At 36.3% G+C, this 21,240-nt stretch overlaps 6 protein-coding genes across 6 annotated transcripts; 4 read left to right on the forward strand and 2 right to left on the reverse strand.

Annotated features, from left to right (window-relative positions):
• The first annotated feature begins 388 nt into the window (after window positions 1-388).
• LOC133325314 (E3 ubiquitin-protein ligase Ubr3) lies at window positions 389-8,972 on the forward strand. The gene is made up of 7 exons (XM_061534102.1): window positions 389-406; window positions 582-3,416; window positions 4,581-5,004; window positions 5,092-5,858; window positions 5,953-6,084; window positions 8,586-8,725; window positions 8,796-8,972. The coding sequence occupies exons 1-7, from the start codon at window positions 389-391 to the stop codon at window positions 8,911-8,913; spliced, it is 4,434 nt and encodes a 1,477-aa protein (XP_061390086.1). The 3' UTR covers window positions 8,914-8,972.
• A 2,003-nt stretch (window positions 8,973-10,975) lies between these two features.
• On the forward strand, window positions 10,976-12,769 carry LOC133325325 (activating signal cointegrator 1). Its single transcript, XM_061534113.1, has 4 exons — window positions 10,976-12,180; window positions 12,239-12,360; window positions 12,427-12,621; window positions 12,699-12,769. The coding sequence occupies exons 1-4, from the start codon at window positions 10,976-10,978 to the stop codon at window positions 12,767-12,769; spliced, it is 1,593 nt and encodes a 530-aa protein (XP_061390097.1).
• A 1,259-nt stretch (window positions 12,770-14,028) lies between these two features.
• LOC133325336 (molybdenum cofactor sulfurase 3) lies at window positions 14,029-16,622 on the forward strand (the record flags this gene model as incomplete). The annotated part of the gene is made up of 4 exons (XM_061534125.1): window positions 14,029-14,104; window positions 14,219-14,363; window positions 14,431-14,970; window positions 15,032-16,622. Coding segments are annotated over exons 1-4 (2,346 nt in total), but the record flags the coding sequence as incomplete, so codon positions are not given.
• Window positions 16,623-16,757: 135 nt separating this feature from the next.
• On the reverse strand, window positions 16,758-17,114 carry LOC133325396 (migration and invasion enhancer 1). The gene is made up of 2 exons (XM_061534170.1): window positions 17,089-17,114; window positions 16,758-17,019 (listed from the first exon to the last, which is right to left on the reverse strand). Exons 1-2 carry the CDS (start codon window positions 17,112-17,114, stop codon window positions 16,758-16,760), a joined length of 288 nt encoding a protein of 95 aa, XP_061390154.1.
• Window positions 17,115-17,729: 615 nt separating this feature from the next.
• LOC133325385 (TM2 domain-containing protein almondex) lies at window positions 17,730-18,460 on the forward strand. The gene has a single exon (XM_061534158.1). The coding sequence runs from the start codon at window positions 17,731-17,733 to the stop codon at window positions 18,451-18,453; it is 723 nt and encodes a 240-aa protein (XP_061390142.1). The 5' UTR covers window position 17,730; the 3' UTR covers window positions 18,454-18,460.
• Window positions 18,461-18,598: 138 nt separating this feature from the next.
• LOC133325347 (la-related protein 7) lies at window positions 18,599-20,521 on the reverse strand. Its single transcript, XM_061534136.1, has 3 exons — window positions 20,107-20,521; window positions 19,493-20,050; window positions 18,599-19,459 (listed from the first exon to the last, which is right to left on the reverse strand). The coding sequence occupies exons 1-3, from the start codon at window positions 20,519-20,521 to the stop codon at window positions 18,600-18,602; spliced, it is 1,833 nt and encodes a 610-aa protein (XP_061390120.1). The 3' UTR covers window position 18,599.
• Window positions 20,522-21,240: the final 719 nt, after the last annotated feature.

A 21,240-nucleotide genomic window follows, 5' to 3' on the forward strand; every position in this document is an offset into this window, starting at 1 on the left:
ACCTAAATTTAAAATTTAAACCACTTCGATGCAAAAATGCAGTTAAAACCTTCAGGCTCGAACATTTCTTGCAAACATTTTTATCGCCCACTAAGAACCTATAATGTCAAATTAAAATTACTTCGGTGCGAAAATGTGGTTACAACTTTCAATGTTCTGAAAATCGAGCGGGACCTTTACATGCGACCGGTGACAATAATATTATTTTAATAATCCAGGATCTGGTAGTCTTTGAAAAATAATCTTTTAAAAAAATCTAGACTTCCAGTAATCCTAAAAATATTCTTTTTTAAAAATCCACGATTTGGTAGCCCTTCAAATGATTTTTATTAAAATATCCTCTATTCTGCTAGCTATTACAAAAAATCTTCAAAAAATATTCGGTGAAATGCTGGAAATTCTCAATGTATCCACCTCCCTTTATCGAATAACCTAATAAAAATGTTGACATCTACAAATCTATATTTCTTGACCCGACATTCCTTTCTCCAACAGCTTCTTTAGACTACGATCTAAACTATTGTCAAAAAGAACCCTCGGATTAACAATAAAAAAATCTTCATCTTCTTTTTTTATTTCAGAGTTTCTTCTATGAAATCTTGGCCGGCATCTGGGTCCGCAATGGTCTACAAATTAAGGGACAAGCCATGACCTATATACAAGCAAATTTCTGCAATTCCATGGCCGATATGGATCTGTTCTTTTTACAAATTTGTGCCACCAATATGCCGCAGTGTTTCTTCCTCCACAATACCATTGAGATGTTTGGCGTGGCCCAATGGCTGGAAACGGCACCGCTAAAGCAAACCCAAAAAATGGAACAAACCTCAATGTTGGAAGGCTTTCTGACATTCCTCGCCACATTGGTCACCAGTCGTACAAATTTGGGCAATGATGAGGCCACCCAGTGTATCATTGAAATTAGTGCTCTCTTGGCGACGGAAAATAAAACCCATTCTCAGCTGTTGGAGTTGATGCCGGAACGTTCGGGCAATGTGCATACGAAAAATTTCGAAACTTTCCTAAAACAGCTTTCCGTTTATAAGGCACCATCGGCTGGTTCGGAAAATCTCGAACAAGGTCTTTTCACTCCCATCGATCAGGTGTGGGAGGAATACTATGACCCGCTGCATGTCCTCTTGCGTGCTGTACATCGTCGTGATTTCCAATCTTCGTTGGATCGTTTTACCAATTATGTCAAGTCCAAGAATCGTATGCCGGCCAGCGGAAATCTGTGGCCACCATTCCGTTTACCTCGCCCTGTGGGTGCCGCTTTCAGTGATCCCTGTCGCATCCTCAATTCTCGTATCTTCCATTCGACCATTTTATCGATTTTGTATCGTGCTGTACATTCACGTGATGTATCCGAACACCTATTAGCCTTAGCAATATTCCTCTTGGAAATTGCCGTCGAAACTAGCGAAGATACCAAACCGTCAGGCGGTGGCAGTGATAAGGCTGCCGTGGTGGAGTGTGAAGACCAACAAAGACCCTGCTATCCCTTTGGCATGCGTCGAGATCCACCTAAGCTCTTCAAATGCTATCCAACCAACAATCTTAGCTGCAATCTGAGGCATGTGGTTACGAAAATCTCCCTGAAGTCACAGGATCCACAAGTAACCCCAGCCCATTATAGACCATCGAATCCATTTTACACAGATGTTGATTTCGATATTGATGATACGCCCAGTATGGATATTACACCGGCCTGGGGATATGGTGTTGGTGGGGGCGATCGCAATTTGAGTGTAGTGCATAGCTCTTCCGCACCCAATGCCGGGGCTGCCACCTCAACCGCAATTGTGCCTATGCGTTTGCAAAACATGGAAGTTGCACTGCCAGCAGATTTATCTGTAGTACCCGAAACCGGCCTAGTAATACGGCAAGATAGCCAAGAGGATGATTCCGTACGTGAGGTGGGAAATGCAATTGCTGGAGCGTCGGGAGGCGCCGTCTCCAGATCGCCCGCAGTGGAATATCGTTTCTCCTTACAACCCATCACAATGCCTACGCCAGAGAATACGGGCATGGAAGTAGTTTTACGTGATAGCCAGGCTGCAGGTACATCAAATGCGGTTCAGACAACCACCGCCACACAACATCAAAGTCAAACACAGTCGGATATGTTAACACCTACAACGCCCAATGCCATGGGCAGTCTTATACCATTTCCCCGCGTCCAACCTGTGGCCGTACCAAGCACGAATATGGACATAATACCCTCCAACCCGGGTGCATTGGGTGTGGGTCGTACACGCCTTGCCTATGAGGTCAGTAATCGCAAGCGGTCGGTGGAGAATGCCATAGATGGCAATGGCAAAGATGATGTTGTCATTGAGGAAAGTATAATCTCGTTGCTGCTGAAGTTGCACTCCCAGCTAAGTGGCACCCTCGACAGTTTCTCTATCAGTGAGGATGATGATCAGGAGGAAGCTGAGACGACAAACCAATCATCTGCCATGGATGTAGACTGTGAAGATTCCACAGAGGAACCTTCTACTTCTTCGGCAGCCAAAGCAGCGGCTGCCTCTAGTCAAAGCAAGAAGCGTAACATTAAAGTCTCCGATTCTCGAGTTGGTGATGGGCCATTCTTTATAGGAAATCTCCTAAGGAAAATTGCCAAAAACGATGAATTGTGTGCTCAGAACATCGATGAGATACGGCGTAAACTGTGGCCAAATCAACGAGAAAAACAAGCCGAGGCGAGGGCTCGCGAGGCGAAGGAAAAGGAGGAACGACGCAAACGGGCTCGCGAGCGGCAAATGAAAATGATGCAGGAATTTGCGAACAAACAAAAAGAATTCATGCAAACGGCAGCTGCCTCCAATTTGGATGCTGGCATGGAGGAGGAGGAAGAACTCTATGAAGAACAACCCCGCGAAAAGGAATACGATTGCATCATTTGCAATTGTACCACACCCAGCACCGAATCGAATCCCATCGGCCTGGTTGTCCTTGTCGAATCGAGTGGCATTGTTGGACATCGTCGCCGCACTAGTGAACGACTACCCCTACCATTGAGTCCCGAAGATGAAGAGAGACTGAAACATAGCAGCCGTCTGGCAACGGAATTTAATCGTCGTACCGAACTGCTTAGTTTGAAATTCGGTGAGGAGTCATGGTATCTTTCAAATAATATGGCCTATGAGAATGGTGTACATGTCCAATCGTGCGGTCATCATGTTCATCTTAGCTGTTTGGATGCTTACTTGAAGACCCTATATGCCAGCCAAAGACAACATCAACATGAGAGGGGTGAATTTTATTGTCCCGTGTGTAGGCAACTATCGAATTCGGTATTGCCGTTGAGTCCACAGCTGGATCGTCCAACGCCAGTTGTACGTTCGGGTCAGCAACCATTCGAGCAGTTGGTAGCCGAATTAACGAATCTTATTAAGGAGAATGAAAAACCACCGGTAAGTAAGAAATGTTTTTTGTTTGTTTTTTTTTTTCGCAAGATTTTGAATTGGTTTTATATGGAGACCTAACTATTCAGGAAGTTATTCGGCTATTGAATAGGTTGTGTATTAATTCTATATATAAATGAATTTATTAAGCTCTTCTATACATGGAATACCTCATTATTCAGCTCTTCTATAAATAGAATACTTTTTTAATCCGCTCTTCGGAATATGGATGTCCTTAATATGTACCTCTGCTGAATATAGAAGACCTTATTTAATTTTTCTATACATAGAAATCATTTTCTATACATAGAAATCATTATTCAGCACTTCTCTAGATGGCAGACCTTCTTTAGATCTTCACTATATAAAAGACCTTATTCAGCTCTTCTGTATATAGAAGATTTTATTAGGTACTTCTATATATATATATATATAGAATATCTTATTCAGCTGTGCTATATATATAACGTTATTCAGCCCATATGTATATCACATTCACCTCTATTATACATATATATATCTTATCTTATCTTATTCAGCTCTTCTGTAGATAGAATACATTTGGAGAGCTCTTCGTAATATAGAAGATCTTACTCAGCTCTTCTGTATTAGGCACTTCTATATATAGAAGATCTTATTCAGCTGTCCTATATATAACGTTATTCAGCTCATGTATATAGAAAATCACATTCAGCTCTATTATATAGAGAAGACCTTATTCAGATAGAATACATTTTTCAGAGCTTCTCTATATTGGAGAGGTCTTCATAATATATAAGACCTTATTCAGCACTTCTATATATATATATATATATATATATGGAATACCTCATTCAGCTCTAATATATATAATACCTTATTCAGCTCTGTTCCATAAATAGAAGAACTATTCGACACTTCTATATACAGAAGATCTTTGTCAACTGTTCCATATATAGAATACCTTATTCAGCTCTTGTGTATATAGAAGATCACATTCAACTCTTTTATATATAAAATACCTTATTCAGCTCTTCTGTACATAAAACATATTATTCAGAGCTTGCTATATTGGAGATATTATTCAGTTTTTCTGGATCTCCTTATTAAGTCTTCATTCTGCTTAATTAAATTGTAAGTCCCTGTAGTTTCCCATCCACCCAATATTCACGTATTGTCTCCTTTTCTTTTCAGATCTCAACAAAACTATCCGAAGCCATGGGTCGTGCAATGGAAGATATGACAAATATAACGCATCGTAAAATGAAACGTGTACCGCCAACGTTCCGTAGCCTTTTTATATTCGTTACCTCAATAGCTCGAACCAATTTAGAATCGGAAATTATACAACGTGGCGGAACTCTGTGTTCCACAAATCCAACCCGGTATAAAGCAAAACGTGACTGTATTGTACCCCTGCTGCACGTGCTATCTGTTCATGTACGGGTACTAGTCGAATGGCCACTATGGAGTTCATGGGCCTCACTGGCCGGTATGCCGGTTACGGATATTGCATCGGTGCCTTCACATTGTCGTGAAGTAATACCAGCAATTTTGGCCGATCCCATTGCATTGCTATTGAAATATATACTCTTGGCTCCATTACATTTAGATCAGGGTAAGTGGGGTATTATTTTTCTGCTCCTTTTTGTTATAGATATTTATTTATTATTTTATTGTTCTTCTCTTCTTCTTTTTCCTTCAGAATATTTCACCTGTATGGTAAAGGTTATGTACAATTTATTGTACTATCAAATTGTTGTGCAGCTTTGTGTTACCCTGACTGATCTCGAATGTGATTATATTTTGGCCAATTTTGATGCTTCCCCCTCGGCTGAGTCACAATCCGCTGCTTCCAATCGACGCAATTCGATGCGTTCATCACCCCATGAATATTTGGGTCGCGCCATGGCCTTAGTTTTGAAAAACACCAATCGAATGTCTCATTTAAGGCGTGACAGTATACCTTCCACATCGGCGGCGGCAGCTGCTTCTGCTATGAATGCCGCCACGACAGCTGCTGGAACAAGCACTAGTTCTAGTGGCAGTAGTACTGCTGCTGCTACTGGTACACCACTACTAGCTGGCGTTGAAGTTAATCTCAAATCAATGGAAAATAAATTGCAAACTCTATGCTTACCATTCTTACGGATTGCCGCTTTGTTGCGTCAACATTTGTATCGACATGAAATGCCAGAAATTTCAGCACCCGGCTTGGAATTTGTTCGTTTAGTTTATTATTTGGAATTGGTAACGGACTCCATGGATTGGGATTGTTTTAATGCCTCAAAGGGTTTGTGCTTTATACCCGGAGGATCGGAGGATACACTGCCCAAATTCTGGTGTAAACAATTAATGAATATTCGACCACCAACGGACACGGTTCGCGAATTGGTTATACTCAATCAACATGCCTCGTGGCATCAACCAAAACTATTGCAATTACCAAGAGAATATGAGCGTTTGTTCACGGTACGGTTTTACGGGATACGGAAATTTCAAAAGTTCTATTTTTTAATTCGTTTTATCTGTTTGTTTTTTTTTTCTTCCTCTTTGTCTTTTATAGTACTACCATGAACGACCATGCCTGAATTGTTATAAAGTACCTAAGGAAAGCTCTATTTGTTTGCTGTGTGGTACCATTGTGTGTCTAAAACAAAACTGTTGTGCCGAAAATGAATGCTGTGAAGCGGTCAGGGTAAGTTTGTAAAAAAACATCAAGGTTACGAGAATATAAAAGCTACAATCTCGCACTAAATTTTACTTTTTCTAAAATTTGACGGAGACTATTTCTGTTTTTGGTATCATTGTTCTAAAACGACTTCTAGCAAAAAAATGGTATAAATTCAAAAAAGGTCCGTTTTAACCCTAGAATGATTTTCCAAATTTTTAGGATTTTTGACGTTAGGCTTATTTCTGTAGAATATTCTGACCTCCTCTACTCATGTTTTAAATGAGTTTTCAATCAATTCTGGAACAAGAAACAAGTGAAGATAGTTCAAAGGTTGGACGGTGCCGACTTCACCACTTTGGGTATATACAATAAATATTAATATCTACAATATTCTATAGATAGAACAAACATAGAATCTTTGGAGGACCATTGAGATGGAATCGGGCGAAATTAAATGTGCTATCTAGATAGATATTTGAACCAATTGAAAAAACCCCATACACATACCATACTTGGATTCTTTGGGGTGCCATTTGTATGAAATCGAGTATAATTATGTATAGGAGCTATATATAAACACATGGACCTAATAGAGTAACTGTTGCATACGCCATTTGTTTTTGTTATCACTCTATATTCAATTTAACACCATCGGCCAAATTTCGTGTAATTCGAACAGATTTTGGCTTTTCGGTGCACCAATTACATAAAATCGAAGAAAAAAAATATATATATATATAAGACCTATACCATAATCTGAACCGATTTCAACAAACCTTATCACACATCATTTTTTCCTCAATTGCATTCGCTTTGCAAAATTTTGCTCAATCGGACAAATATTGGGAGTTTGGTGTATTATTCACAAAAAATCGGATGAAACTATATATGGGAGCTATATCTAAATCTGAACCAATTTTAACGAAACTTCGCAGACATCAGTCTGGACCTAATTCAGTACTCTGTGCAGAATTTTGTCCCAATCGGACAAATATTGGGACTTTGGTATATTATTCACGAAAAATTGGACGAAACTATATATGGAAGCTATATATAAATATGAACCGATTTTAACAAAACTTCGCAGACATCAGTCTGGACCTAATTCAGTACTCTGTGCAGAAATGTGTCCCAATCGCATATATAAATATGGACCTGATTCAGTGCGCTGTGCAAAATTTTTTCCCAATCGGGCAAATATTGGGAGTTTGGTGCATCATTCACATAAATTCGGACGAAACTATATATGGGAGCTATATCTAAATCTGAACCGATTTTCTCCAATTTCAATAGGGTTCTTCCATGGGCCAAATAAGTGAACTGTGCCAACTTTCATTCAAATCGGATCATAAATGCGACCTGTACTTTGCTCACAAAAAGTTATTCTGTACATATTCTCAAAAGGAACCATGGGTCTATATCGATTCCTTTTGCCTGTTACAAACATATGCACAAGACATAATACCCTGTACCACAGTGTGGTGAAGGGTATTAAAAGTGTCAGTCGGTGTTGCCGACAAGTTTATAAAATATTGACCCTTTTTAGGGAAGACCTTAATCTAGGCTTTGTAAGATAATAGAATCGACTAATATTGGATTTACAAATATTGGAAATTTTGACCCTTTGTGGGGGAGTAGGCGAATCGAACATTCCATTCGTCTGAAATTGAATTTAAAATTAATAATGAAAATTTTTGTGGGGAAGGTACCAGAAACATTGGACCAATGGGTCCCATCTTTCTACTTCGGACTCGATCTAGGCTTGGTAAAGATAATAGGTTGTGCAAAGTTTGGTTCAGATGCGATAGTCCTTTCGCATAATATAAAATTAATTTTTTGCACAATTTTTATCATTTTTTGAAGTTTGGATGAAATCGATTATTCCCTTCGAGAGTTATTGTGCGCAGTTATTGTAAATCGACTACAAATTTGCTAAAACGGATTTGGTCCATAGAAATATTGAGTTTAAAACCCATATTTCGATGAATCACATTTTCACAGTAATAATAAAATTTATATATCCTCATTAGCCATAAGGCTGAGGGTAAAAAAACGTATCGAAAATACCTCTTCACCGAGATGATAGTGAGTTAACAAATCCTAATCCGAATATTTTCAAATCACTTGAAAAGGAAGGATATTTTTTTATTCCAGTAAATCTTCAATTGTTTAAGATATGAAACATCCTCCATTGTCTTTCTTCAATGAGCCTCTATCTAGAGATGGTAATGCGATTTTCAATTCCGCTTTAATATTTACTATTTTTGTTTTTACACAATGGACTAAAGCTACAGTCATTGGTCGGCTACGAATCAGGTCGTTTCAGATCCTTAACCACATTGTCGTGGAAACAAGCTCTGTAGTTAATATTAGCAGCAAGTTGTAGATATCCCTGTCCTTTTTTACCGATTTGAATGAAGTGAACGAATGTTCAGGAGGATAACACATTTTGTCTGGACTATCTTCGATGAAAACGCTATCCTTGTTAAATTTTAATCCTTATTTCTTTCTTTTTTTAATTTCAGCATACCATAACATGCGGCGGTGGCATTGGTATATTCCTGGTTGTAACATCAACATACATAATTGTGATAAGAGGTCGTCGTGCATGTCTATGGGGTTCGCTCTATTTGGATGATTTTGATGAAGAAGATCGAGATTTAAAGTAAGTAATATTACCTGTCTTCGCACTCCACAACCTCCACAACATATTTATTTACTTTTCTCTTTTTTAGACGTGGCAAACCGCTGTACTTGAGTCAGGATCGTTTCAATTTATTAGAGTCTCAATGGTTATCGCATAAATTTGCCCATACCAAACATACATGGGTATTCCATAGAGATTTGTTGTGAAATATGCAAGAATTACTACGCAATATTCAAGACATGATAATAGACCTATGAGGAGAGGTGTGAAGTTCAGTTAAAAAAAATCATATATATAGAAACTATACATACACAACACTTATAAAATAATATAAATATTTTTTTGGTTTACTTTCGTTTCGAATCTCAATGGCTAAGAAAAAAGGCCATTAAAATCTTTAAGGCTTTGTTTAAAAACAAAAACAATACATTAAAATAATTTCTCTATTTTCAAGCATAAGAAAATCTAAACTAAAAGAAACGAACAAACAATATTCGATATAAAAAAAACTCTACAAAAAACAATGTACGTAATATATTGGTTTTAAAGCCACCAACCAACACCAATACAATAATATTCATATATACCTACTAATAATGAAAGCAAATTAAATATAATGGAAAATAATTTGTTAAATTATTAATTATATATATATTTCTTATAAATAATTTCAATATTTTTCTCTCGCGCTCTCATTTTTTCCTCCATTTTTGCTTTAATGAAAGAAAAAACTAAATTAATTTAATAATTAGACTTTTTAATATAATTAAAAAAATATATAAAAAAACAAAATACACTTTGTGTAAGTAATAATTTAATTATTATATACCAACAAATATCGTAATAGTTTTTTTTTAATATTAAAGAAATTAATCAATTCACAACTACAAAAAAATGAACAAATTTCATTAAAATGAAATTAAAAAAAAAAAACAACAACAAAAACAATCTTAACCACAAAACTTTATATATTTTTATTTGAATTTGAAGAATCATAGAAAAGAACATATTTTTTCAAAATATATACATACACATAATAATTTTTAAATTAGTTTAATTTTTTTTATAAATTTCTTTGTAACACTAATAAATAATATATAGTTGGCCTATAACTAATAAAAGAAATGTTAAATAAGAATTTAATTAATATGTCTTATTAAATTTGAATAAATATATATAAATAAAAAAATTAAAAAATTAACTTTTCTTTTTAAAATTTACAAAATTTACGAGGGAACAATGTTTATCAATTTTTTTCGGAAATAATAAAGAATATGTCCTGATGAATGATCAATGCTTTTTCAAAATACTCGATTATTTTGTATCTTCCCCAGAATTCCAAATAAAATAGTTCTCACAAAGCAAGTTATAAATTTTACCCATAGATTTTTACAGCATTCTTTGTAATCGGTTCCCGTACTCAAACACTTGTACAACTTTTCACATTTATAACAAAATAATCGGAACACATCTTCAATTCTTGCAGGTTCTGGTACACAGTATGTGTTCCAAGGTATTAATTATTTTGTCTAAAATTTGTATTAAATAAAATAATATTCAATAAAAAAATAAATATTCAATAAAAAAAATATATCATGACGAAAGAAAAGAATTAAATAAACTTATGAAAATTAAAAAATAATAATAATAAATGCCGCATATGCATGTAGCTATAGTTTTATTAGTTATTATATGAAATAACTTAGCTAAATAAATAAATACCTAATTAATAAATAAAAAAACACATAAATAAATATGACACACATGTATTTTTATTAAGCCTTTGTTTTAGAAATAATTCAAGAAAGGGCATAACATTTGTTTTTAATGTTTCAAAATTTGTCCAGGCTCTTCTAATTGTCATTTGACATGTTCCCATACTGCAAGAATATCGAAAAATAGTAAAAATTAGGATATTCTTGCAGTACGGGAACAGACCAAATATTGTCTTATAGATCCCTTTTTGCATATATCAGCTGTTTCACACTCTTCCATGCCTCTTTCTAAATAATTATCACAGCTATGCATCGCCCCAATTCGTAAACATTGCCTGCCATTGCCAATTTTCTTTCAACCTCAGTCAATCTCTGCGGTCTTTCCCCTTTTGGTAATATTTGGAACGTTTTTTAATAAGGTTGGCTTAAATGCTCGCCAGTCATTCTCTGCAGTCGTTCCCCTTTAGGTATCATTTGGAACGTTTTTATATATGGTTGTATTAAATGCTCGCCACCTCAATGCTCAATTGATAGCTGGTGAAATTCTTTCGAAATGGACAAATGGCTACGAGATCGTCTATCCAATTGTCTGGACTTTGAAGTACCAGATGATATGATCAAATATATTCTCTCTATGAAAAATTCCAATGAATTTGATGAATATTTTGAGTCTTTGCTGAACAATGATTGTGAAGACCATCGTCTGTTTCTGACAGATTGCAAGCAGCGTTTGTTTAGCAAAGCTTTGGCCAATAAGAAGCAGCAGAATCAACAACAGGCCCAACAACCAAAGAAATCCCAAAGTCATGGGTCATCAGAAATTAAGCAGAACAAGGGTGGTTCACCCACCAATAGTAAAAATGACGGAGGTGGTCACGGCCAACAGCCGCAAGGAGCTAAGAAGAAAACCAAATATGTTAGCCTTTACACGAATGACGGTAAGGTTATTGGCGATACCATTATGTTGAAAGGCCGCCGTCTGTGTAATTGCCAAGCCACCCAGCATAAGTTGGTGAACAATTGCCTCACCTGTGGACGCATTGTGTGCGAACAAGAAGGCAGTGGTCCGTGTCTGTTTTGTGGTGAAATTGTTTGCACAAATGAAGAACAACAAATCCTCAAATCTGCCGGCAAGAAAGGAGAGAATCTTATGAAATCCCTCAAGGAGAAGGGTGGTGGCGAGTCACTGAAAAAGGCTTTGGAGCAACGTGACCGTCTTTTGGAATATGATCGCAACAGTGAAAAACGTACAACAGTCATTGATGATGAATTGGATTATTTTGAGGAGAACTCCGTGTGGCTGTCGGATGAACAACGTAAAAAGTTCGAGGAGCTGAAGCAAGAGATGCACGATCGAAAACACGCCAGTCGTATTAATCGAAAGATTAAAATTGATTTTGCTGGTCGTGCCGTGGACGATGATGTTACCATAACGGCCGATTATGAGAAGTCAGTGCTAAAAGAAGTGGCTGCGGTCAATGCCAAAACTGGCAACACCAACAATTGGTCCAATCGTAAACACTCACAAAATTACAAGGATGAAGGTGGTGACGTTGATCCAAATATTGATGGCCTGCGTCCCATGTATCGTCCATCGGCCGAGGAAAAGGCACGTAACAAAGGACAAGTTGTAAATGATGGTTTAGAGCGTATTTACAATCGTGTCCAGGACAAAGAGTTACTTGAAATGCAAGATATGCGTCAATGTTTATCCATGCATCAGCCCTGGGCCTCATTACTTGTGGCCGGAATTAAGAAGTAAGTAATATTTATTGCTTCCAAAATTAGTAATCAATTTGTAAACACATATTCACAGACACGAGGGTCGTGTTTGGTATAGCGAACATCGTGGCCGTTTGTGGATTGCCTCAACGGCCAAAGAACCCAGACCAGAAGAGATCAAGGAACTAGAAAACTTTTACAGAGTTTTCTATAATGGTAAGAATAATTCAAAGAACAATAGTATATCCTTGAAATAAATTAAAAATAATTCCCTGGTTCCAGATCCCAATATAAAATTCCCTGAACATTATCCAACCGGTTGCTTGTTGGGTTGTGTTAAAGTTGATGAATGCCTGCCACAGGAAGAATACCAGGAATTATATCCCGGTGGTGAATCCGATTCTCCATATGTCTTCATTTGTTCTAATCCCGAACAATTGCCAGTGGTTTTCCCGATTAAAGGTCAACACAAAATTTGTATGTATTGCTATTATACAACTTTTGTTGTAGGAAAAGATTTGGAAACGATATTTAAACTTGTTTATTTTTTTCAGATCAAATTGACCCCAAAATACATAATGCTGCCTGCAAGACACTGTTGCGTATGAAAGCCACTAAGGGCTAGAAAGTGAAATTTTAGTCAAACTGAACATTTCCATTGGATGATTTATAAAGTAGTAATAAAACATAAATTATTTAGTTGAAAAATACATAATTTATTTAAAAAATAAATAATTTATTCTGAACTTTATCGTGATATCAAGACATATATTTATCTGATTGAAATGTAGGGCTTTATGTCAAGTTTAATGTTCTATTTCGGATTATTTGCAATTTTTAATTCTAGCATTTCAACCATCCTCCAAGGCGTGGATTTATTAGATAATAATTTTTCAACCATCATCCAAGGCGTGGATTTACTAGAGAAGAATTTTTCAACCCTCATCCAAGAGGTGGATTTATTAAAGAATAATTTTTCAACCAGGGGACTTTAAACTCTCTCCTATGAACAATTGCTTTTACCGCGAACGGATTTTTTTTAATTTCAAAATTTCTCCAATGGATTTTATACAAAATTTTTTGGATACAGAAATTTCATTTTGTAATAGGCTAAATCTCTGGAATTTGGACTTTTAATTAAATTATGTCTGCTAATCTTCAGGTTCAGTCTTAATTTAATTGGCCCCTAATCGGACAGTGGGACTTCTCCTATAGACGGGTGAAAAATTGGACTGAACGAACAGAAAATTTTCGGAATGTCAAAGATCATATGTCAAAAATATGGACTTCCACTCTAATAAAAATTATATATTTACGTGATCAGGTAGACTAAACATAACCACAAATTCCCGAGAATATAAAGTTCTCAAAAAATAAATTGACGTCGTTGTAATCCGCATCGGAAAGGTTATTTTCTGTAAAAAATTATGTACAAATTGTTACTGGATGTTGTTCGTTTACGCAAAAGAGAATGCGAATTAAGAGAAAAAATTTGACTTGGTATTTGCAAACAGATCAATTGTCAGTAACAATAGTTTTGACTGAAGACAGGAACATTTTCTCTGTCCAGAACTGAAAGAATCTACTAATTTTTACAATTTTTTTCAATGTAACAATTAAACACCGTGCTTTTGTAAAAGTACATTACATTAATGCGGAATTGACTGTCCCCTTTGTAGAAAATCGATAATCGGATTAAAAAAATCGATTATTTTCCCACCAAAGATAAACATTCTCCACATTCCGGTTGTTGTTAACTGCTCGCTCCTGAATTTTAATAGAAAAACAATTTTTGAAATTGTTGAATTCCAGTTGATTGCAGCACATCTACTCTAAAACTCCTCTAGTTTAAATTACACGCAAAATATTTCAAATTCGAATTGCAATAAAATGGTACAACAATGGGAACTGACGGAGGCGGAAATTATTGAAATTGCAAAGGAATTCAAAAGAGTTAAGGGTAAGATTTGTGAGGGAGGGGTGTTAGCACGATCGAATGTAATTATTGATAATGATGATGATTATTATTAATTATTATTGATGCATTTTTACAATGACTTTCATTTCACAATAGATAACACATACTTAGATCATGCTGGTACCACTCTATACAGTGAGCGTCAAGTGGATGCGGCGTGTAAAATTCTTAAGGAGAATCTGTTTTGTAATCCACATACATGTAAGATAACAGGTGATATGGTGGATCAAGTTCGTTATCGGTAATTGCTATGATTAGGTGGTGGCAAAACAAAATAATTAAAAAAAATCCATTGCTTCCATTTGCAGAATTTTACATCATTTCAATGCCGAACCCAGTGAATACAGCTGTGTTTTCACAGCAAATGCAACGGCGGCCCTTAAATTAGTCGCTGAAACATTTAATTTTACTTCCGAAGATGGGAAAACTACGGGAAATTTTTATTACTGCCAGGAAAATCATACCTCAGTGTTGGGCATGCGGGAATTGGTGAAAACACCTAGTCAGTTTGTTTTGACCAAAGATGAATTATTACTGAATCTAAAGGGGAATAATGACAATTTTGCTGTTGCATCATCTATGGATCATGATGGCAAATCGTTGGTAGTCTTTTCGGCCCAGTGTAATTTCAGTGGTTATAAAATGCCTTTGGAATTGATACCAATTATTCAACAAAATGGTTTAGTTCGTGAAGGTTTGCAGGTGTCTGGCCCTAAAGCAATGGAAAAAAGAATTTCAGGAAACTTTTATGTGTGTTTGGATGCTGCTTCATATGTGGGCACCAGTTATTTGGATTGTTCTGAAATAAAACCGGATTTCATTTGTGTTTCGTTTTACAAAATGTTCGGGTAGGTTTGTACAGAATTCTTTCCATCGGTGATTGTTTTTAATTGCTGTTTATTTTTGCAGTTATCCCACCGGTGTTGGAGCTCTCATAGTAAGCAAACGTGGCCAAGAAGCATTGGAAAAACGTTATTATGGTGGTGGCACGGTTAACATAGCAATGACCCGTGAAAATTTTCATGAAAAACGTTCCGCATTTGTATCCCGCTTTGAAGATGGCACATTGCCATTTTTATCAATCGTTTCTATACTAGAGGGCTTTAAAACAATCGAACGCCTAATACCACCCAAAGATGGAAAATCTAGCATCGAACGTATTAGCTGTTATGTCTTCGAGCTGGCTCAGTATGCACATAAAAAACTATCTGCCCTCAAACACGGCAATGGTGAACCATTATTAAAGTTTTACAATCACAATGGCTATACGGACAGAAAGTACCAAGGAGGCATTTTATCATTTAACATAATGCGTAAGGATGGTTCATATATTGGCTTTGCTGAAGTTGCATGCTTGGCGGCGGTGCACAATATTCAAGTGCGAACTGGCTGTTTTTGTAACCCCGGTGCCTGTCAATGGTTTTTACAACTGAGCAATGATGATATCCGCAAACAATATGAGTCGGGTCACATATGTAGTGATTACAATGATCTGGTGGATGGCGTTCCCACGGGTGCTGTACGTATTTCCATTGGTTATATGACACGCAAGGAAGATCTTGACCAAGTTATAAAGATGATAGAAAAATGTTATTTAAGCACAGAAGGCGCTGAAGAACGTTTGGCTTTCATTGATAGAAATAAATTACCCGAGGCCCTACAACACGTTCCCGAAAGATTAAAACCTCAACTAAAAAAGGTATGTATCTACCCTATAAAATCATGTGGTGCTTTTAGAATTCAAGAATCATGGCCATTGCAATCTACTGGTTTATCATATGATCGTTGCTGGATGATAGTGGATTCCACGGGTATGGCCATAACACAAAAACATCATTCCAGATTATGTCTTATAAGACCAGTATTACTTTTACACAAAGGCCTATTGGAAATTAATTTCCCTGATATGCCGTCGGTTTATGTTCCCATTGAAATGGAGGAAACCAACAAGAATAGCATTGTGAACTCCACTCTATGTCAGAGTAAAGTTTGCAATGACTTGGTTACAGGTTACGATTGTGGCGATGATGTGGCCCATTGGCTAGAAGATTGTCTGGAAACACCGGGATTACGTCTAGTAAAACAACACAAACAACGGAAGTCACAAGAAGGAGGCACAAAAGATATATCCCTAGCAAATCAGGCACAATTTTTACTTATCAATCGTGCCTCCGTTCAATGGTTGTCCCAAAAGGTAACAACCGAAAAAGAACCCTTACAAAATACCATCGATCGCTTTAGAGCTAATATTATCATAGAGACCAGCGGTGCCTTTGAGGAAAATGATATAGAAACTTTAACCATTGGTGATGTTACATTTAATGTTGAAGGATTTTGTACACGTTGTCAAATGATATGCATTGATCAGCATACGGGACAAAAGACAGCAGAACCTTTGCGCACAATCGCTCGTGAATTTGAGGGTAAAATACGTTTTGGTATTTACCTATCGTTAAGTGATATTCCCAAAGAGGGATCATATTTAGCATTAGACAAAGAACTCATTATAAAGAAAAAAATAAAACAATAAATTAGTCAAAACAATATATTTTATTATTTCCCCCCATAAAGCTTCGTTGATTTAGTTCTAAAAATATTACAAAGTTGTCGATTTTTATTAGTGTGGAGTTTACTCTTACATTATTGTGCAATTTTCTATGGGCTGTTCTTTTGTCTTGACCATTGGCTGGCCCTGTTCAGCACGATTAATATTTTCTAGGACACTTTGGTGATCGGGAAAGGCTAACGATTGTAATTTTGAATGTACCAGTTCGTCATTAATTTTCACCTCGAACGAACCCTGACGTCCTTTATGGCAAACCATTTCCGTATCCGGCTTTTGTTGTAGCAAGAAGTTCTGCAACATCTTGCATTGAAATTCGAAATTACATTTTCCGCTAAAAAACAAGTAGTAGGGGTTCATTAGTAGTGGTTGATAAACTTCGAAAATATATTCGAGGTCTTACCAATACTCAACATCCACTTTTACCATGGTGGGTGAAATGAATTTTGAAGGAAACTGTTTTGTTGTTTATGCAAGAGGAAAGGAACTACAATAGAGTTGTGTTGTTCTCGAACGAACTAGTTCAAATGAACTATTCACTGAAATGAGTGTATGGGAACTAGACACATGGGCTTTTTCTACTTGTTGCGCCTAATTCATGTGGATTTTTTAACTTATATGCTACTTGAAATCGAGTAGATTTTGTTAATCTAAATATAATTTTTATAGGCCTTGTATTGCGTACCTAAAAACAACAAAGCTGTCAATTGTCAAAAGCAAGCAAATGAGAAACACTGTAACATTATCATCATCATGTGTAACAACGGCCTCAACAATAAACAATGAGAACTAGTTTTAACGTCCATTTCTCCAAATTTCTCAGCTGATAGACATTCATACATGTCTCTTTCTAAATATGACAGGTAGCACGGTGTTATGCTTCACACTCATTCGTAAACATTTTGTTTGGGTTTTTATCAGCTTTTCTTTGCTCTCTTCCTCCATTCGCAGCAAGCGGAACGTTTTTAATTAACGTTGGTTAGTTTGGTTGGTCTCCAAAACTCGTCATTATTTAGAAAATAAAATACCAAATTAGAAAAAAAACATGTCCCGGTGTATAATCATAGATCGTCGAAATGCTATTATGCTGGTATGGATATTTGTGCTCAGCGGTATACGACAAAGTCATACGGATGACAAAAGCAGCACTACAGGCTTAGTAAATAACAACAGCAACAACAATGAAATGGCTCCCTACGTTATACGAAATTTCAATGAGACAAATCAACAATTGGCCCAGTGTCAGAACAAAGCTCATCTCAATTGCAGCGAACTTCTGCATCCCTGTATCAGATGTCTATATAATTACACATGCCATTATGGTCAGGAACTACTTGTCAACTGTACAGTGCTGCATCAGGTGGAATGTCAAGGTAGTCGATGGTTTTGGCACCAAATGAATTGTCGTTATTGCTACCAAACGGAAAAATGGCAACAGAGTTGTGATCTGAAGAGTAATTGCAATTCGGTAAATGGTCAATTCTACAAAACCAATTGCACGGTGCATAGTGATGTCTTTTGTCTGGGAAATCGTTCGTTTACACGAAACGTAAAATGTAATTGGACGCAAGGTTATCGTTGGAGTACGGCGGTAATAATTAGCCTGACATTAGGTGGCTTTGGTGCAGATCGATTTTATTTGGGCCACTGGCAGGAGGGTATTGGTAAGCTCTTTAGCTTTGGTGGCCTTGGTGTGTGGACGATAATAGATGTAGTATTAATATCACTGCACTACTTAGGCCCGGCTGATGGTTCATTGTACATTTAAATACATAATAATAGTAATAATTGTAATTAGCTGATAAGTAAAACTGTTAATAATAAAACCCGAATTTTATCTTTAAAGACTTCCATTAAAAATATTTTTGTTTTATTTCCATTATATTCGTGTACAATAATACATTCCAATGTATTTCAGTTATCATCGTCATCCCCGAAACGTATATGCTTAGTTATCAATTTCTTGACCTTCTCTCTTCCCCGCTTTTGTGGTACCTTTACTTGTTTGTTAAGCTTTTGTTCTCGATCCTTTTCAATTTTCTGCCAATAAGCTGATTCGGATTCGCCAGATAGAATTTTACACTGATATTCAGCACAGCTGATTTTCTGTACAAACTCTTTGGCCAATTGGGCGGATTCTAATCTGAGGTAGGCTTGCATGGCACCCTCTTTAATGTCAACATATTTCACCGAGGGATATTGACGCATATCAGCTTTGTACTCCTTGACATTAACACATGGTTCCAGAAAAGACATTTCTACAATGAGACCCGGTTCATAACTAAAGAGTGGTTGACGTTCCAGAGCAGGATTATGTTGTGTTTTATCTGTTGCTAGAATTTTATTTGGTGGTTCTTCTTCTGCTGCCGCACCATAGAAATTCATGTTCATTTTTTGCAATTTATGTTTGGAATCCTTGGATTTTTTCTTTTGGGGTTTATTCGGTGATTGTGAATTGTTTTCATCCTTAACGTTATCTTTGTTTTGTTGTTTGAATTCCTGTTGCTCTCGCCATGCTTTTCTTTTTAATTCGGCCACCTTTTCTCTCTGTAGATTTAGATATTTATTGCGTAAACGTTTCCAATCTTTTTTGGGTAGAATTTTCAATTCATAATAGGAAACATCGGTATTCAGTTCCGCCTTTCGTTTTAGTTTCTCTTCAGATTTCGATTTCCTTTTGCGTTTTCGACGTTTCTTCTTCTGTTTTGATTCTTCATCTGGGTTTTCATTTTCTCCCTCATCCTTTGTATTATTTTCATCTTTTGTTTCTGACTCTGAGAGTGATGTGGTACCTTCAGTTTCCGTACCCTGGTCCTCATCTTGTGACTCAGTTTTTACCTTTTTTGCTTTAGGCTCAGCATCATCGTCTTCGGTTTTTATTCTTTTCCTGTTTTCCTCTTTTGTTTGCTCATCGTCTAACTCTTCGCCAGCCTTCTCTTTGAGATATGACTTAACGCTCACCAATTCAGATGGGTCCTTGTCATCCATTTGTAAGACACCATTAAATTCCTTAAATGCCTGTATTGCTTTCTTGAGACTATCTTCCTTTTCGAATTCAACAAAACCAAATTCTTTAATTCTATGCGATTTGGCATATTTTGGAAGAGATATGTACTCGACTTTACCAAACCTTTCAAAGATTTGACGCACCCACTCATGATCGGCTGTGGAAGGCAAAGCTTCGACGTACAAGGTTTTATCATCGACATTTCGATTTTCCACTAAAGGAGTTTTACGTCTAACCTTTTGTTGGCTTTCATCTAGTTCCAGTAATTGGGAATTGCTTAGCGACTTTGCAATGTCTTCAACTCGGCTTGTTAAGGCTTTCATTTTGTTAAATGTAAGAAATGTTTCCAATGGAACAACTGAAAAAATAAAGTGAATAAATGAATATGGAAAATATTACATACAATATACTGACATGGATCCTTCTCGATCAGTTGCCTAAGAAAACGATCCTTGCTGAGATTGGCATCACCAAAGTAAAATTCCATCTGAGCCCTAATGGCATTGAAGTAGTGTTTCTTGCGTTTACGATAGCTTTTGTTGTTTCCAGATTCCGCATGTTCAACGTTTTCCTTGACAGCTACAATCGTATCGGGTTCCAAATTTTCTGTGGATTCCGCGACATTATTGGCATTGGTGCTGTGTTTTTTCCTTTTTCTACTAAGTTTTCTCTTTTCCGGTTCTGCCACCGACTTCTCCTCGTCCTCATCATCTGTTGAGACAGTGGCATTTGTATCAATTGCTGTACTCAATTGTTCCTTTGAGGAATCTACAAGGGAGTTATTTTCTCCTTCTTTCGATTTTCTGCTTTTCTTACTTTTTGTACCCATTAAAATTTTAACAAATTTATAAAAATTATTAAAAAATGTGTTTGTTTACCGGACTTTTATAAAAAGTCGAAGTTCAATTGAATTATTCACTAAATGAACTACCGCTATGAAAATAAACTCTGTTGTCTTTCAAATTAACATTTAACGCCGTCAACTCTTTCAACAGAGGCTTCTGTTAAGAATTGCGTTTGTTAATTTTGGCGCGCATTTTAGTGTATCTATATAAAGCGGCAAAATAACGAAAGTTTAAGCAGCAATCGAAAAATAAATATTATATTTAAATAAAATATAAAATTAATAATATAAAATCTAATATCTTTCTTTTGTTTTGCTTCTGCATTCCTCTGGTTACCAAGGAAAAACCTGATTGATATAGTAAAACGCCGTCATCGCACTCCGTTTATTGTGTTTATTTAACCAGTCCTAAACATGACAGCTGCTGTCACTGTTTGAAAAGGTGAGAAAAGAGAAGAAGCAGCAGCGAATAAAGAAAATAGACGCTAGCAGAAAGGACGCCGATAGTTTGCAAAATTGTTTTAGTTGCAGAGAAGAAACATAATTTGTTTTTTATTTTATTTTGCTGCAAATAAACAAAATAAGTGAAATGTGAAAGAACTTTTGGAAGATTATGTTGGATCATTGAGCAAGTGTACGTAAATGAAAACAAAATAAAGTTGCTAATTCTTGGCTTTCCTTGTGGAAAAAATACAAAACTAAAC

Source organism: Musca vetustissima, unplaced genomic scaffold (genome assembly GCF_032173495.1).
Source record: "Musca vetustissima isolate MV318-11 ecotype Yass unplaced genomic scaffold, APGP_CSIRO_Mvet_v1 utg1214, whole genome shotgun sequence".
NCBI classification, from domain to species: domain Eukaryota; kingdom Metazoa; phylum Arthropoda; class Insecta; order Diptera; family Muscidae; genus Musca; species Musca vetustissima.